This window comes from Conger conger, chromosome 14 (assembly GCF_963514075.1).
Source record: "Conger conger chromosome 14, fConCon1.1, whole genome shotgun sequence".
Lineage (NCBI taxonomy): Eukaryota > Metazoa > Chordata > Actinopteri > Anguilliformes > Congridae > Conger > Conger conger.
Window position 1 is genome coordinate 41,527,663 of NC_083773.1, and position 19,825 is coordinate 41,547,487.

Here is a 19,825-nt window from a genome sequence, read left to right on the forward strand (position 1 = left end):
TAACTCAAAGAGAAAGCCCCGGCTAGGAAAACTTAAGATGATGCCAACAGCAACCAAGCCTGCATTCTTCCTCAAATCTGTTTAGATTTGAAAAAGGACACACACACAAACTCAAATGTATATTTTGAATTAGCTTGGCTACCTGGGAAATTGGTGACTAAGAAAAGGAATGGACACGGTAGGTTCCTAGAAAAGGGTTTAGCCCGAGGGTGCAGTTTACCCCGCCACTCTGGAAGCCGCCCTGCTCTGTAAATATTTAAGAAACGGTCGAAGGAGAGATTTGAATTGTTCTGACACGCGCACGTCTGCTTCGCAAAAGGCGCTCGCAGGGAAGCGATCCAACAGGAAAATGACAACACGGCAGGATCGAGACCGACCGGCTGCGCTTTCAGACCTGCCAGACACGAGGCATTTGGGCTGGAATCTGCCCCGACCTGCCCCGACCTGCCCTGCTCGCTCCATCTGGCCCGCAGCCCACCCCACGGGCCCGTTTTCAAGGGATGCTGTGGGAATCGGCTGCCTGGGAAATGAGAGCGGGACCTTCGTCTGTTCTCTCGAGCAGCTGGTTTCGGTCTTTGACTTCTTCTGTTGTTTTAGAGGCCTGGTTGTAAACGGCACACCTATCCCATCACTGCAGTGTCCTGTTGTTGACCCCAGGGGGCTTGTCCTCAGCTTGTCCTCCATTGAAGGCTGCACGCCCAGCTGCTTTGCATTAATGACATTACTGTACCTTACCGTTCGGAATGACACAAAATGTCTGCTCCAGTCGGGGGGAGAAACTGGACCCCACTTCTGTCCAAGAGGGGTTATCCAAACTGTCATCGCTCGTTCTATTTACTTATTTTTCACCTCCGCCTTCCTGTCCGTGTGCGACCAGGAAGAACAGATGTTTTAGTTCATAGTCCAATCGCCAGCAAACAATGGAGACAGTGGAGACAGGCGATCGTGTGGTTGTGGTCACAGGCAAAAAGTTCATACACAGAAAAGCAATCCAAGGAGGTTAAGGTACCGAATCGGCGTTCAGGAATCAGAAGTACACAGAAACATGTTGAGGTTTGGAGTCGACAATCAGAATAACACTTGAAAGAATGCAGATGACACATAACAATCTAGAAAAGTAATGGTGTGGACATACAGGTATATACACACAAGTAGATTGAAATGACAAGCAGGTGTGAGAACGGGAATGAGGAAAAGACACACAGGTGAAATTAATGAATGCGGTGAGAGAGCTACGGAGTGGGAGTCCAGACGAAACATGACATGAAAACGGCAAACAGGACACAACACGGAGTGTGACACCGGTAACGGAACACAGGTGAGACGAATGAATGTGGTGAGAGCAACGGAACAAGAGTGCAGACAAAACATAGAGGTGCATGACAACATGAAACAGAAAATGCTAAACAGGGAGCGACATGGGAGGTAACACTCGCTCCCTCCTACCCATTAGCGGAGGCAAGCAGAAGCCAGAAAAGGAGGTGAAGACAGGGAATTGAGAAAATGTGAATTAGGCACAAGGAATGCACCGTCAGTTTGAATCCACTTCAATTACAGAAGTGTGGAGAGGTGGATCTACAGGTCGATCATTTGTCACTCATTCCGAAAAAATACTTATGCAAAGGATGCGCTCATGTTTTTTTGCTCAAGAAATAATCGGGAGCCTCCTACAGTAGCTCTGGCTTCTAGCTCCTTTTACCAGGTGGAATATCCTTAAAGATGATGGACCTCCAGATCAGGCGAGGAACAAGGAGACAAGACAAAGCTAAAATGCTAAAATAAGCGATTGGAATGAGCCCTTGGTGTGGGTATGGGTAATTTTGGGACCACAGTGTTTGCCTTGCACTTTGCTTGAGAAAAAGTGCAAAAAAGTGTATGGATGCCCACATTCATTTTTCTCCCATAATCCACCAGTGGGAGTGAACTGCATATCCCATAATCCTACAGTGGGAGTGAACTGCATATCCCATAATCCTCCGGTAGGCGATAACGCCAAGTCCTGAGAGCCTGTTGGGATGTGGGACTGCGGTAAAGTGGGAGGAGATGCACTTTCCTCCTGACCTCGTTTAAACATTACAGCTGCGAGGTGGCAGGAAGCAGGCATTAATTCAGCGGCGGGTGAATCAATCTGGCATTACGAGACGCTAAATCAATGATTCGCTGTACGGCTGCTGTCGTTCGCGGGATCATAATCGCGCTTACCCGCCATCAAGCGGTCGTTGCTCAGCCGATTAATGGCTGCTGACTGCTCGTTGCGCTTCAGAATACAAAGTAATTAAGATGAAAGCGTGCTCTCGGAAAGAGGAAGTCAGGAGACTGTGAGAGAGAGAGCTTCGATATGTAGCCTCTCTGTAGATTTAGGGCCTTTCTCTGTGCAGAGCCTTTGAGACTGTAGTCCAGCTCAAGTACGACAGCCTCCAAACATCCCCGTCTCGCTCCACAGTGGAACAAGACACAGCTGGTGTTATCCAACTTCCTCTTCACTCAGATTTGGGTGGGGGGGCTTGGGTGGAGTCAGGGGCGGTCATTGCAGTCATTGTGGCCGCTTGCCACCCCATAATTGGCAAAAAAAAAGAAAAGATTTAGAGACCAAATTAAACCTTTTTAACAAATGGCCATAATAAATTAAATACACAAATTAGTACAACGAAGATTAAAATGAAGCAACTGCCGGGATTAGTAGGCTAGTCTGCAGTTTAAAACTGTATGTTCCATAATGCATCAGGACAGGTTGATAGGTTTGCAGCGGCTGTAATATCAGGTGCTACACATTTTTTGTTGAAGTAGAAATCGCTGGCTACATTGTTTTTCGGAAACAAATCCCCCAACTGATGCTACTGCTAGCTACCCGGATGATGGTGATGCTAGCTACCAGGATAATTGCGATGACGTGGTGAAAACAGCTGAAGAGAATGAAAACAAAGAGGGTGGGTGATTACACTGACTGCTCGGTTGCTTTGTATTGCCAAAAAAGGCCTCAGACAAGCCAAAGCCAAGCCAGAGGATAAACGGTCATTCCAAGCTGGCTGGTATCAGTGCATTTCACCAAGCGAATATTTGGTCAAATGCGACCGAATGTTCTTCTTTGCATACACGTTATTTGCATCTACTATAACCAAATTAATTCACACTGCTTTCATAGCGTGAGGCTGTGCTAATTGGAAAATTTGAGTTGCCAAAAAAATAAAATCACGCATAATACAGTAATGTCTGAACTCTGATATTGTCTAATATCATGTTCATTCTTGCCATTGTGTTTTCAAGTAGCCTTCTGTATGTTCAACAACGCTACGCAGTGGTGCTGTTGGTGTCTTGTAAAGCAACAGTTCTCAATAATGTCACAGCTTCAGCTGCTGTCTGGCTCACTATTAAATTAAATACATTTTCACAAAATTACCTTGACTCAGGCAATGTCCCCAGAAAATAGTGCCCAATAGCATCTAGGTTACAGGCAGTTTTCTGTCACCCCAGCAGATGCCGGCAGCATGCAGATTCTATTAATAATGCGATATTGCGTCTTTCGGTTAAAACTGAACGTAGACTCCAAGTAAGCTCACGATGTTCCAAACAGTGAAACTTTCATGACAAATAAATACAACATTACTTCCAGGTCAGGTGTTGTGTGTGTGTAAAGTCTAATTCCTTACGTTTTCATAAAGACCTGGTAGGAGTCACGTACACGATCTGTTTCAGCATACAGTGACTGTGTAAAGTAATGGTGGTTAAGAGGGGGGGGTTCCAACCCTGGCCCTGCAGAACTGCAGGGTCACCATTAATATCAGCAACCAATATAAACCAAGGAACCAGAGCGGTAACAGTGTAATCAACTACTAATTAATGACTGAATTAAGTGCTGAGCAACAACGTTTTATGTTTTATTAAACCCGCTGCTGAAGTCAGGCTCTTTGTCTTTAGTGGGCCATTCATAATTAATGAGTGAATTAAGTGCTGAGTAACAGCGAAAAGCAGCGGACTGTGCTATCTGTAGGGCCAGTGTTGGGGACCCCAGCTACATTAGCCAGAATGTTCTGGGACTTCAGCTTCTGGGGTAACCTCCAAGGGGTATTATTATGCTTTACCGTAACAACAGTCAAATACAGTCAAATACTGAATTGTTTTGGATTCAACTGCTGTTCTGTGCTCGGTTGATCTTGACTGGTGCTATTAAGCCAACCCTAGGCGGGGGTTTGCACTTTCTGAGACCATTTCATAGGTTCCAATACACCAGACAGGCTAAAAAAAATTTAAGTATTTGAATTCAAAACAGTTACCTAATTCACCCAGGTCTGAACAACACCTTTTTATTTGTATTAAATATTAGCAGCTGCTTGATCTAATTTGACCTGTCTGATTAAAATGGAGGCAAATGACACAAAAACGTTTTCTTTTTTGTTTCTGTACGTAACTCAGTCTCTCCCTCTTCTCTTACAGAAGAAGCCCCGCCCCTCCCACAGATGAACGGGATCCCATTGGCCACGGCCGCCTTCCCTCTCCCCGCCTCCTCTGTGCCCGATGTCCCCATGCCCCCTGCCTCTCCGCTCCCCGCTCCCTCCACCTCCCTGCCCACCTCCTCCTCTTCCTCTTCCTCCTCTTCCTCCTCCCCCTCCCCGGGCTGCAGCACCCCCCACCCTGATCCCCCCGCCCCAGGGCCCTCGGCCACGCCCTCCCCGGCCCCCAGCCCGGCCGAGACGGAGGAGGACAAGGCCAAGAAACTGCTGTACTGCTCGCTGTGCAAAGTGGCCGTCAACTCCCTGTCTCAGCTGGAGGCTCATAACAAAGGTATGTATTTAATACAGCCCTCTAATGACCTGGTTACCAACTCAAATCAGCTCTCTGTGAGCCAAACCTGGCTATCAACTCAAATCAGCTCTCTGTGAGCCAAACCTGGCTATCAACTCACATCATCTGTGAGCCAAACCTGGTTATCAACTCAAATCAGCTCTCTGTGAGCCAAACCTGGCTATCAACTCAAATCATCTGTGAGCCAAACCTGGTTATCAACTCAAATCAGCTGTCTGTGAGCCAAACCTGGTTATCAACACAAATCAGCTCTCTGTGAGCCAAACCTGGCTATCAACTCAAATCAGCTCTCTGTGAGCCAAACCTGGCTATCAACTAAAATCAGCTTTCTGTGAGCCAAACCTGGCTATCAACTAAAATCAGCTCTTTGTGAGCCAAACCTGGTTACCAACTCAAATCAGTTCTCTGTGAGCCAAACCTGGTTACCAACTCAAATCAGCTCTCTGTGAGCCAAACCTGGTTATCAACTCAAATCAGCTCTCTGTGAGCCAAACCTGGTTATCAACTCAAATCAGCTCTCTGTGAGCCAAACCTGGCTATCAACTCAAATCAGCTCTCTGTGAGCCAAACCTGGTTATCAACTCAAATCAGCTCTCTGTGAGCCAAACCTGGTTATCAACTCAAATCAGCTCTCTATGAGCCAAACCTGGTTATCAACTCCAACATAAATGCTAAATGTATTATTTTTTCATTTAAAAGCTGGTTTTGATGTCATGCCCATCTAGTGGACAACATTGATGCACATACACCTTATCATGCACACAGATACACACACACACACTCAGGAGCCAGGCAGGGTTCTATGGCTTTCCCTGCTGGAGCCTCTGCTCTGTAACATGCTGATCCTCAATGACATCCTCTGCTACGGCGACTCAATCAAATTATCAGTCAACATTACATTACATTATTGGCATTTGGCAGACGCTCTTATCCAGAGCAACGTACAGTTGATTAGACTAAACAGGAGACAATCCTCCCCTGGAGCAATGCAGGGTTAAGGGCCTTGCTCAAGAGCCCAACGGCTGTGCGGATCTTATTGTGGCTACACCGGGATTAGAACCACCGACCTTGCATGTCCCAGTCATTTACCTTAACCACTACGCTACAGGCTGCCACATATATTTACAATTATTTTAAATACACTTATATTTACATATCTGCACTCAGATTGTATCTGTGGAGTGTGTATGTAATATGGCACTGTTATAAATGAAACCTTTTCTTAACTCAGTGAGTACAGGCAATGGAAAAATGAAAGACAAAACATTCTCTTACAAAACTCAATAACCAAGCTTTAACTGTGATGAGATGTGCTGAATAACTGTGATGAAATGTGCTAAATACCACTTTCTCCTCCTGCCACCAACCAGGCTTAATAAAACAGTGGCACGTTAAAACAGACCGACCTGTCTCCACTCACTGTTAACAAAGGGGAGCTATGCCAGGCATGTAGTGTAAACAAGAGATTTAGTTCCAGTTAGGCACGTGTTAGTCAGTCTGTCGTTACCTTGTTTTAACAAACGCGCTGCTGAAGGAGGGCTTTCCCTCGCTGTCTGCAGTAGACCGGTATTTAAACACTTTCCCCTTCAGACCCAGCACAATTCATTTAATGGAAGGTTCCCGTTTTAAATATTCATGCTCTACAGTAAGGCCATCGTGGTTGAATAAATTGAAAGCATAACGGTGCATTATGGTACCGGCGAAACACGGCGCACTGATGAAATTTTAAAGGCACTTTTGACAGCGTTGGCAAGATGTAAACACAAATTACGCAGCCCTCTCTACTTCAGGTGTAAGAGCAGGGTCCACCAGGCAGTGGAATCCGACTCGACTTCCAGAATCTTCCACAGGGTTAGGGTAAATCAGTCAACACCAGCTCTTGGAACAGACACCTCAGCCAAGGGCCTGTTTGGGTGGCTCACTGATTGGCTGTAGGTAATTTAGTGGCAACAGTCGAGTCATACCTATTATAAAATTAATTATACCACATCAGTCTTTTCGTAAAAACCAGAGGAACCCGGTTAGTGAACAGTGGTTTTGTGGCAATGTAATGTGGAGGTTTCACTGTGAACACTGAATTGAGCCTTCAGTACTATTCCTCCAGCTTGCTTAGCTGCTGCTGCTGGTTCTCTGAACAGGTTGTATATGTCGTAAAGATTCAGAGGCTTCAGAAACATTCACAGTAGATGGTGATTATGGGAATTAAAGTCTGGAGCTATTAGCAGGTACTGGTGATGGGAGCTGAAGGTCAGGCCTGCTAGCAGGTGCTGACTGTCGGGAACATGTAGAACTGCAGGCTGTGATTTAGACCAGCTCCGGTCCGCACCTGTCCTGTGAAGCAGTTAAAATCACTCAGCCAAGGCGCAGATATCTGAGGAACGCTGCAGTATAGGGGCTGGGGTACTGGGCTTGTGAAAGGCTTTCGACTCCCAGTTGGGTCGTTGCTGTTGCCCTTGAGTCAAGCACTTCTCTTGAACTGCTTCATTAAGATATCCAGCTGGATGCATGGATCGAATGTAGAAGAAACTACATCTGTGTTGTACATTTCTCTGGATAACGATAATGATGTGTTGAAATGTAGGTCCTGAACAGTCAGGAGGAGAACCAGATTTTGAACATTGAGTGTTCGGAGGCAGTATTTTGAGGAAATATATATTCTTTTCTACTCCTTGTTTGTGCTGGTTTTCCCCACTGTGTCCCAGGTAGATCAGCAGGCTTTGTGTTCATGTTTATCCTTTAAGTAAACAGGAGATCCAGTACCAGCCATAATAAAGCTCCAGTGGTGACCTTTGACCTTCCTCCAGGGCTGCCCCCTCACAGCCATTGGCTCTCCCTGCCAGGAAGCTGCTGCCAACTACAAATCAGTTAGCAATGCTGAAACTCCCTCAACTTCCAAATCAAATCAGAGAGAGAGAGAGAGGGGGAGCAGACTGGAGGCAGAGAGGGTGGAGGAATAGGGGGAGAGGGAGATAAGAGAGAGAGAGGAAAAGAGAGGTGAATTAAAAAGGGAGGAGAGGTTGGCAGTAGACCACTAATACGACACAGACAGGCATTCAAGTGGTGATATACAGAAAACGTATTTCAGTATTATGCTTTCGCGTTCTTTGGCCCTTGATTTTGTAAAGCATATTTCAGTTTCTGAAAATAAATGAAAATGTTGGCATTTCACATAGATACTGCTGGTATAGGTTTGTAGCATCTTTCCCCAATACGACGTGCATATTTGTACCTTTGTAGAATACATTGAGCCTCATGAACTCAAACACAGTCGTTCCCTGTACTCAGGAACAGTGAAAGTTACACAAACCGCACACGTGGGAATGTGAGGACAGAATTTGCACACACACACAATGTCATAGATGGGAAGTCAGACAAACGGAGTCTTCAGTGATGGACTGAAACAGGAAAGTAAGGAAGAATCCAAAATGGTGGCTACGCACCGTGTTTGGGGCAGATGTCTGTGAGGCAGGGCAGGAGATGGTACCGTGTGGGGTCATGGGTACTCTGATAAGAATAGCAGAAGACCTTTTACCACAAGTTGGGGTTGTCAGCCGCGATCGTGGATGGGGAACCAAACACCGCACACGTAAATAAAAAGAACAAAAGGCTTTGAATTAGCATACATTTTTTAGCTGCGCCACATATTTTAGGTGGTGCTATTTTTTGACTGATTATGCTTGATTTATACTCACATCTATACATTTTTATTTATAACAGAACAACAAGACAATTTAACATTTGTCAGTTGAGACCACGTCCCTAAATTTGATCGAATGCCACATGCTGGAAACAATAAGGAAGATACGAAGGTACTTCTGTTTTTTAGTGGCTGAAACAGAGCAGATGGTGGTCATTGCTGGTTAACTTTACGCCGCGCAGATTCTCTTAAAACAACGCAAGCGCACTCTCTGACACGTAGCCTACAGCATAGCTGGTGGCTCCGGAGCTGAGTCCCAGTAGGACGAGGACTAAAAAAACATCTCATCATGGAAAAGCTTTCTGCAAAATTCTCCCTTTCCTTTTGAGCATTCAGAGGGAGGAAGATAGATAAAGCAGAGAAAAAGAAATGAGGTCATTAATGTTTTTTTCATATTTATTAATGAGTAACAGAGAGCCACTGCGTCTCCAGACTGGGCTGAATAGTGGAAGCGTTCCACTGATGAGAAGCGCAGTAGCTGCGCTGCTGCTGCCCTCTAGTGGCCAGTGATGGGACTGACACTCGGGATACTGGAATAAAAATAACCATGCTGCCCTCCTCTGGCTAAAATCTGGAAGTGCTGCTCCTGTCCAAAACCTTGATTCCATTCCGATGTGCCAACCGTTGGAATAGAATGCTTTCCCTCAATTGTAGACGAAGACATTTGAATTCATAAACAGTTTGATGAGTTTATAAATCAGAAGGATGATGGGAATACAGCATTTGCTTTGGAAAAACAGACCAGTGTGAACTGGTGTCAATAGGAACCTTTTGGACAAGGCAGTGACTCCCATTTAGATCCCAGGCAGGAAACTGCGCTTATGTCCTTGACCAAGGTGATGTATTCCAGTTCTGTGAGCTTAAATTCAGCAATGCACGCATTACAGACCGGCTCAGATGGTAAAGATTTTCTCAGAGGACGGTTGTTCAGCCCAGAACTCAGTGCCTGAGGTACAGAGTGGCCCAAAGAACTTGATTGTCTGGAATGTTCAAACTAATCATCCTGATTCCTTTAAGCTTCACAGCTTGAAATAGAGGGCATCCAGGGCTTTGTGCAATTATACTTACTCCAAAGTCCATTAATGAGAGACATGTTTCAAGGGCAAAGGTGTAACAAAAGTGTTTAAATTGGATAATTTCCTTGTTTTTTTTTACCCTTATTTTTCAAACTGGAACATTCGCAAAACTGTTGTGATGTGTATCTTCTGAGGTACTGACATGCAGATTGTCTAACAATGCACTTTCTTAACAAATGTAGCAAAATGCATGGTAGTTTGCTGACTCTGGCATTTCAGTGTAATTATGCTATTACATTACATTACATTACATTACATTACATTAATGGCATTTGGCAGACACTCTGATCCAGAGCGACATACAACAAAGTGCAAAGTACAGACCCATAACCATGCATACCCATGACAGCTTTCTAAATAATTTCTATTCACCATAGCAACCTGGAACCTTTGAAGAACTGAAGCATAGAGGCCTGTGGCACGCACACACTGTGGCACGCATACACACACACACACACACACACACACACACACACACACACACACACACAAACAGACACACACGCACACACACACGCACACGCAAACACACACACAAGCACACACACGCACACACAGAAACACGCACACACACGCACACACACGCACACACGCAAACACGCACACACATGCACACACACACACACACGCACACACGCAAACACACACAAGCACTCCACAGACACACGCAAACACACACACACACGCACACACGCAAACACACACACACGCACACACACGCACGCACGCACACACGCAAACACGCACACACATGCACACACACACGCAAACACGCACACACATGCACACACACACACACAAACAGACACACACGCACACACGCACACACGCAAACACGCACACACATGCACACACACACACACACGCAAACACACACACAAGCACTCCACAGACACACGCAAACACACACACACACGCACACACGCAAACACGCACACACATGCACACACACACGCAAACACACACACACGCACACACACGCACGCACGCACACACGCGAACACGCACACACACGCACGCACGCACACACGCAAACACGCACACACATGCACACACACACACGCACACACAAACATGCACACACATGCACACACACACACACGCACACACGCAAACACACACACAAGCAATCCACAGACACATGCATATTTTTTTTCTCAACGCTTCCTTCTTTTGGTAACCCTCCTTCCCTTTGCAGGTACCAAACACAAAACCATTCTGGAGGCCAGGAGCGGTCTGGGCCCCATTAAGGCCTACCCCCGCCTAGGCCCCAAGCCCAGCACGGAGCAGGGGGGGCCCCCGGGGGACCCCAACACTCAGGAACGCACCTTCCACTGTGAGATCTGCAACGTACGAGTGAACTCGGAGCTGCAGTTGAAACAGGTGAGCGGTCACACACCCACAGACACACTGCTCTGCGTCCTGGGTGTTCGGGAGCGCGCTCGTTAGTAGTGTTTTTACCCATCTGTCACTCTCCCCAGAATCACAATGCCTCAGCATCTGCTGGCTTCTCAGTACACAAATCCCCAGCATTCATGGCATTGCTGTCATTAAAAGCAGAATCGTTGTAAAAAAAAAGACCACTTCTGCTGGTTATGCAAGGGGTTTGCTAGTTTTAGGACTTCCAGACAGAATTTACAAAACACCTTGGAATTTAGCAAAACAATTTACGTTTTCACAAAAGCACAGACATAATATGACAGTATGTGACCTCAGAAATGTGTTCTCAGAAATTAAGCTTAAGATAAACTGTGTGATGGTATCCAATATCGGGGCTTAAGAAGAGAAATAAAGAATGGAATTCAGCAAAGCAATTCACATTTTTCTAGATCTAGTGAGCCAGAGTGATACAGTACGCGACCCTCTGAACTCAGTTAGGTAACCTTTACCCTCAGTGCCAGAAGAACAGTCTGGCACACCCCCAACATCACATAGTTGCTCTGAGACAGCCACAAGGCAGGTTATTACAGCTGCACTATGAATATGAGTATGAGCGCAGGGGTCAAAGTTCACCAGGCAGGAAGCAGAGCGGCAGTGTTCAGATATCCCTCCGAGGCGGAGAACGGGCTCAGAGGTCACACAGCTCTGTGACCTGGAAGGGCTTTTTTCGGGGGGGTGTGTGACGCGTTCCTGTCCCCCGCAGCACATATCCAGCCGGAGACACAGAGACGGTGTCGCCGGGAAGCCCAACCCCCTCCTGAGCCGGCACAAGAAGCGCGCCATAGACCTCACGGTACGGCACCACGACTAACACAGCATACAGCACACTGTGGACCACACAGATTACACAGCATACAGCACACTGTGGACCACACAGATTACACAACATACACACTGTGGACCTCACAGATTACACAGCATACAGCACACTGTGGACCCCACAGATTACACAGCATACACACTGTGGACCTCACAGATTACACAGCATACAGCACACTGTGGACCACACAGATTACACAGCATACACACTGTGGACCTCACAGATTACACAGCATACACACTGTGGACCTCACAGATTACACAGCATACAGCACACTGTGGACCCCACAGATTACACAGCATACAGCACACTGTGGACCACACAGATTACACAGCATACAGCACACTGTGGACCCCACAGATTACACAGCATACACACTGTGGACCTCACAGATTACACAGCATACAGCACACTGTGGACCACACAGATTACACAGTATACAGCACACTGTGGACCACACAGATTACACAGCATACACACTGTGGACCTCACAGATTACACAGTATACAGCACACTGTGGACCTCACAGATTACACAGCATACAGCACACTGTGGACCACACAGATTACACAGCATACAGCACACTGTGGACCACACAGATTACACAGCACACAGCACACTGTGGACCACACAGATTACACAGCATACACACTGTGGACCTCACAGATTACACAGCATACAGCACACTGTGGACCCCACAGATTACACAGCATACAGCACACTGTGGACCCCACAGATTACACAGCATACAGCACACTGTGGACCTCACAGATTACACAGCATACAGCACACTGTGGACCACACAGATTACACAGCATACAGCACACTGTGGACCACACAGATTACACAGCATACAGCACACTCTGTACCTCACAGATTACACAGCATACAGCACACTGTGGACCCCACAGATTACACATCATACAGCACACTGTGGACCTCACAGATTACACAGCATACAGCACACTGTGGACCACACAGATTACACAACATACAGCACACTGTGGACCTCACAGATTAGACAGCATACAGCACACTGTGGACCACACAGATTACACAACATACGCACTGTGAACCTCACAGATTACACAGCATATGGACTGTGGACCTCACAGATTACACAGCATACAGCACACTGTGGACCTCACAGATTACACAACATACGCACACGCTAAACCTCACACTTCTTTTTTTAAATAAGATTTTATGTCAGAGGAAAAATAATCAAAAACATGTAGCATAGATTGAACGAGCAGAAATATTTGTTCATTCATTTTTAATCGGTGAACAGTGTAAAACACTGAGTGTATGATTAATACCCTATATATGTGTACACAATGAAAATATACTTTATGGAATATGGAAAGATATAGTGTAATACATGAATTGACCTATATATGTGAAGGCACTTCAAATATATTTTCCAAAATATGCCAATATATTATAAATTCATACATCCAGGATGTCAGCTGCATTCTCACAATATCACTCTCCCCTGTCTTTCCCCTTCTTTCTCTCTCTCTCTCTCTCGCTCTCTCTCTCTCTCTCAGTCCACGCTATCCTTCTCCAAGGACCTGCCGAAAGCGCTTGGGGCGGGGCTCCTCCCCAGCCCCCTGGCCGTTGCCGCGGCGATGGCGGCCGCAGCGTCCTCCAATCCGCTGGGCCTCCGGGCGACTGGCCCCGCCCACCCCCACGCACACCTGCTCCAGGGCCCGCCCCTCAGCCACGCCCTCCTGCGGCCCGCCCCCGGGCCCATCCGCACCGCCCACGGGCCAATCCTCTTCTCCCCCTACTGACGGACCGCCCCCCACCTGCCCCGCTGCCCGCCCCCCCCCCGTCCTCCCGGCCAATCAGGAGCAGAGCTTCCCGAAAGCACACTGTGATGACGCGGCGCGACCGATCGGATAACCAATAAAAAAACAACACTCAGTGGAGAGATGCAAAAAGGATGAAGAGCAGAATGAAAAGGAAGAGACGCCCCCGCCCCTCCCCACCCCCCCACCCCACTTACCCTGAACCTCCCTACGCTCTCCGGAACTTTCTGAGAGACTGACTGACAGCAGGAGTGCAGGGAGGCAGGGATAGGTGCAATATGAGGTCCAGCGGGGTCCCTATAAGTCCTTGCCCTCCTCCCCCGAGATCTTCACTGTAACACCGTAGCATAAACAATCTAGTCGTATATCTGAATGAAACGTGTACCTCTGTAGACCCTGTAGACACATGCGTAGGCTGCTGACTGTCGGCTATTCCTCCACAGCGCAGCGCTTAGGTTAAAGCCCCATGGGCCCATCCCGGCTTGAGCACGTCCTTCCCGTCGTCCGACGCCGGCGGAAAACTATGGTAGATGTTAGCAAGGTAGCCGCTTACAGTGACGTGACCCCCCTCCCCGTGCCCCTGCCTAGCTTTGGTCTGTTGTTAACGGTAGAACCGGTTAGCTTTACTGTGAACCTCCCGATCCTGCACATCATTGGTCGGGACAAGCGACCGACCAATCAGTGCGAAACAACAACAAAAAAAACAAACATTCTAGGTACCCGATGATTATTATTGTGGGTAAATAGTCAGTAGCTATATAACTGTGCAGCCATACCCTTCCATAAACTGAAGGAGGTGTGTGCACGTGTGTGTGGTGGGGGGGAGGGGGGTAAATACTTGAAACCCTCCATAATCAGTAAGGGGGTGAGACAGAGGGTTTCAGGACACAGAACATGGAGACGCTCACTGTGTACGGAAGGAGGACTCGAGAGAGGGATGAAGAGGTGATTATGAAATCAGCATAAAATGTCCGAAAAGGAAAATGGATATTCCTGTAGACTGTACAGCAGTCAGCCTTTCTTCTCCTCCACAACCAATCTTCTCCCAAAACAGAGAAATTGGAAAGAAAGATAGTCTCAGAGTAGCCCTTCGGATTTTTTGACAAAAAAACAAAAAATAAGCTCTAAAATTCTGGTAGTTACAGAAGAAACAGTAAATCTATTGACGAAACAGGCAATCAATAAAGAGTACCAATATGGCCTATTAATGTCTGTATATATTGTGTTTCCTAGTCCATCAGACTAATGGCATATAAGAGCGGTTCAGCTATTTCATGATGGCTACCTTGTTTGTGCATTCCTTACAATTCAGAATAATCAAATAGCTTTCTGGGGATTAGCTCTTTACAGATTGTTGAACTGTGTGTGTATATGTGTGTATGTGCGGGTGTATGTGTGTGGCTGCATGTATGTGTGTGCCTATCTGCATATGCAAATGAGTGCATAATTGTGTTGGTGCACGACTTTGTGTGTGTGTGTGTGTAAGTGTGTGTGTGCATGTGTGCTTGTGTTAGTGAACCTGCACTGTGGGTCCTTATCAGACCATGCTGAAAGAGAATTGGGTGGGGCACAAGGCACAAGGGGTACAGGACTTCTGAACTTTCCAGAAATGTAATTTGACTTCCGCCGTTGAACCTAAAGCCATGCTTTGATCCTGTGACACATATTGTTACTGTTGTTGTTCCTTTAGTTTGTCTTTAGTCTTGTAGGAAAAAAACTGTTACAGTAGCTATCTGAAAACTGAAAAAAAGACTGACTATTTTTCTATTGTATTATTTGTTTGTTGGTTGTTTTGGGGGGGGGGGGGGGGGGGGAACTGGAAAACAGTCAGGGGTGGGGTGGGATTAAATGTGTAAAATACGCACAGGCAAATGATTTTGCCAACAGAAAGGACAGAGAGCAGAAGGTGTCACTGTCCGCTGTGTACCAGCACCTTTGCCCAGAGGAAATGGAAGTTTTGGTGTCAACTCCAAGCAGCAGCATCACAAGTGACGATAGTGTTTGTTGTGGTTAGATGAGATTACTTCTGCTGCTATTGATCGTGAACATTCTGCAGGCAAAAGGAAACAAGACGGACCGATGTAAGGGTGAAGTTCTGCAGCCTGGGTCTCAGAAGGAGGGACTGAGAAGGGAAGTGGGCGGGCGAAGGTGGTGGCTTCTTAGACCGAGGACTATGTGTCAAAGTTGGGGTCTGCCCAATATTCCACTGATGTGTATACTGTGATATATTGCAGGCTGCGGTTGTGCCGTTTTCTTAGAGAGAGCGTTCAATCCTCGAGTCGATGTCTTCCGTCTGGAGAGAAATGTGAGGACGACTGGCACAGCTACAGAAATAAAGCTGGTTCACCTCGGCCCTACCCAGCAGGACCAAAATGTGCCAGTCTGTGAGAGGGCATATTCTAGGAGCCTGTACTGGCAGGATATCCCAACCCTGAGCAACAGGGTTTGCTGGGGGCCCCAACCCTGGTCTTCGAGGGCCACAGGGTCTGCTGGGGACCCTAACCCTGCCCTTGGAGGGCCACAGGGTCTGCTGGGGACCCCAACCCTGGTCTTCGAGGGCCACAGGGTCTGCTGGGGACCCTAACCCTGCTCTTGGAGGGCCACAGGGTCTGCTGGGGACCCTAACCCTGCTCTTGGAGGGCCACAGGGTCTGCTGGGGACTCCAACCCTGGTCTTCGAGGGCCACAGGGTCTGCTGGTTTTCAGGAGCATGTCTGGGCTCCCCAGTAGTACGGCTTAATTCTGACTGAATCAAAATAAAAAAGGGACATTATTACAGACCTACGCCCTGAGGTTGAAATCCAGAGGTTGAAATTTGTTCACAAAACCAGTTATGTTTATTTACAAGCAAAGATGGAGACAGACATAAAGACATGGAGCTTGTTAATTCTGCAGTGTACTCCAAACTAATTACAAAGCCATGAGAAATGATTGCATCCACACCTTTAACTATTTTTACCTTTATTTCAGGGCAAGTGTGCGGGCTGCTCTCTCGACTGTCACAATCGCGCGTTCCACTGTGAGTCGAACTCAGAAAGAACTGCTTTCGGACAGCAATGCGCTGTGAACCATGCCAGCTAAGTGACATGGAGATAACATTTTACTGTTAAAATAGAAATATATGAAATATATTAAATAATAAATGTATATGTTAAACTGTTAAAAAATGTGATTTGGTTTGTTTGTGGGTTTCTCTCATCATTGAGAAAGGTGGTTTCTTTGAGAAAAAAAAAGAATTTTAAATTGAAAATGCCATTGTTAGCCTACTTAGCATTTTGGTGACATAGCCTTGTCGGTACAAAACCCAAACCTGTAATTCATCAGTGTTTGTACGTCACATTTGCTTCCTACCTGTGCTCCCGTCAGACAGAGAAGACAATTTACAACCGTATCACCTGCCGTTTGCAGCTACTGTATCTCCGGCTGTTAATATTAGGCAGTCGTTTCGACCATCGCCCAGTATGTTTCTTCTTGACACAGGTCGTTAAAATAACTTGTGTAAATGTCTGGTTCTCATCAGGAACACAGGTCTGAGCCTTGACCATGGCATTATGACCAGGAGTCGACCTCAGCGAGATACAGTTGGTCCTTCATCAGGGGTAGTTTGGGTTTACGTCAGCTCGGGTTACTGGTGCATCTGAAACACCAAAAGAGGTGACCAGCTGAGGTCAGCGATACACCTCTTCTGATTGGCTGTCCTGTAGTGATGCGTGATCCGTGGAGGCACAGGTGGCTCACTACTGACAGCATATGGAAGCAGCAAACTGAAGTGGAGAGATTGGCAATTGACGGCGGCCATTTTGTTATAGAGTAGTACACACAGACGAGTAGGTGATTAGCTTTGAAGTTCTGCGTGAAAGTCTGATCTGTCCCTAAGCCCATCTTATGGGATCCCCTGAAACAGAGAGATGCGAAGCTGGCAAATCTTACCAATTTTGCAATGCTGCTTTGAGAAAGAGAGGGGGGGGGGAGATTTGCTGAATTGTAGCAATACTTACGCCTTCTGACTGCTCTTGTTTATTGCAATAAGTAAATCAACCAATTCACTTATGAGTTCAGAATAAAAACTTATGAAATAACTATTGGTGTCAAGTAACGCAAGAGCTATCAAGGTAATAAAGCAACTATAGAGATGTGTGAGTGTGTGAGTGAGAGAGGGAGACTGAGCGACAGCTATAGACACAGAAATATAACAGATCAATGAAAGCCAACCTCAAGAGCTTCCTTCTTGATGATTAACAAATTAAAATATTAAAAATCATTTTAAAAGTCTCTGTGGTTGTGTTTTTTTGTATTATTTTTTTACTTTTTATTTCTTTTTTTTCCAAATGTGGACATGCGGGCTCTAATAAACAGTTTGCTCTTAGTTTTGTGTCCTCATTTTTTGAATGTCATGCAATGATGAAAAACAGCCTTTGCAACAACAATGAGAAATCTGACACGTTCAAATATGCCCCAGGTAATCTCACTATACTGATTAGCCACAGCACAGACCAAATAACATCTTACTTTACTGGAATATACACTATAATATACACACAGTAAGTGCTTAATTAGACTCAGTTTGTCCACTTTTTTACTGAAGAAACTTACAAGAAGTAAGTGCTAGTGTGTTGTTGGCCTTTACTGGTCCCCATATGCGGCTAGTATGATGAAGCTAGCATAAGCCAATAGCATTCATACAATTTGCTTTTTAACAGTAGGCTACTCGGGTCAGCAGAACGATCAAAAAGAAAGCATTTGATTATGGTCAACGGCACATTTTCTGTCACACCATCCTTAAACAGCAGCAGACACTGCGGCCCACAGGATGCACTGTTGAGTAGCACTATACCCTCACATTCACCACCTGGTGGTGGTTGTGTGAAAAGCAAACCCTAAACCACGATGGATTATGGGCAATCTTGTTTCAAATTACTTCCCTGCCTGTTACAGGCCAAAATGCCACGCGACTGACCCTACTGTCAGAACCTCATAATTATTTTTATAGAAGAAAACCGGTAAATAAAACATGAAACCAGTCCGCATGTGGTATAAAATTTGCAGATACTTTGAATGTACACTTCCTGCTCCGCACTCACACTTGCAGAATAAATTCAGGACAAGCTCTGTTTGAGTCATTTCCGGTTATGAAAAACGTGGTGGATAGCAGCGTATTTTTAATAGCCTACACGGCTTCTTCGTGATTAAAATATATTTTCAACTGAAAATTATTCAGGAGCAACAACCCTTTAAGTATCTTCTGTATATCTGTAGTGGCAGCATGGTGTTTGAGGTTGGATTGATACCTTGGACTTGAAGCTATTTAACTGAAAAATGTGTTCCATACTGTATCATTGACATCTGAATCTAGTCCATTCCCCCAATTCCCATTGAGATCCTTTCAAAATGCAAAGAGGTTTTAGTATCACTTGTAAAACAACCTCAATCAACCTCAGGTTGATGGGTCATAGACATCATGAAAGACATGCAACCATGTACAAAACATGACGATTTTATTTGACGTTGTTTAAAAAACAAAAATTGGATTCTACGCATTTGCTGTGTTAAATGTTCCGTTTCATGTTTTCCATTTTGCCTGGTTAAGTGTCCTGGCACCCCGCACCTGATAAGTGTCTTGTCATTAGTTGTGTATATAATTCTGCCCGCTTCCTTGTCTGCTGCCTGATTCCTGCTGTGCCCTGCACCCGTGCCTGAGTCCTTGTACTTCACAGCAGTTATGCCTTAACCTGCCTCTGAGTCCTGTCTCAATCCAGACCTGCTCCAGCCCTCCTGCCTTCCTTATCCTCTGCCATTACCCGGCTTCCACCTTTGTCTGCCTTTTGACTTTTCCCTGCCTGCCCTACATTACCCTGGCTGCTTGGACTGTGACCCAAGACTGCTTTACCTGTATTGCCTTGTTTGTCGTGCCCTGACCTGCTTTTGTAGAACTCTGAGTAAAGCCTGTTATTTATTACATCTCTGCCTGCGAGTGGTTTCCGGTCGGTTCTTGTGATATATAGTGCTATAATTAGCCTGGTGAATCTAACATGTAGCCTGTAGTGTAGTGTATATGCTTATCATTTGCTTATTTGAATTGACCGTTTTGTAGACCTGTACCCCAGCTTGTTATGGTTCTGTTCCATCCAGAACGGATGGTGCAGTGGGTAGCACTGCTGCCTCACAGCAAGGAGGTCCTG

At 46.1% G+C, this 19,825-nt stretch overlaps 1 protein-coding gene across 5 annotated transcripts in view; it reads left to right on the top strand.

The window, feature by feature from the left end:
* Window positions 1-15,427, top strand: part of LOC133110077 (zinc finger protein 385A-like) — a 108,267-nt gene extending 92,840 nt beyond the window's left edge. For all 5 annotated transcript variants that reach the window (XM_061219948.1, XM_061219951.1, XM_061219949.1 and 2 more), the window contains 4 exons: window positions 4,432-4,779; window positions 10,772-10,956; window positions 11,717-11,806; window positions 13,384-15,427. In XM_061219948.1, coding sequence (XP_061075932.1) covers window positions 4,432-4,779; window positions 10,772-10,956; window positions 11,717-11,806; window positions 13,384-13,629 — 869 coding nt within the window. In that variant the 3' untranslated portion in view covers window positions 13,630-15,427. The remainder of the gene's footprint in view (window positions 1-4,431; window positions 4,780-10,771; window positions 10,957-11,716; window positions 11,807-13,383) is intronic.
* The last annotated feature ends 4,398 nt before the right edge of the window (window positions 15,428-19,825 follow it).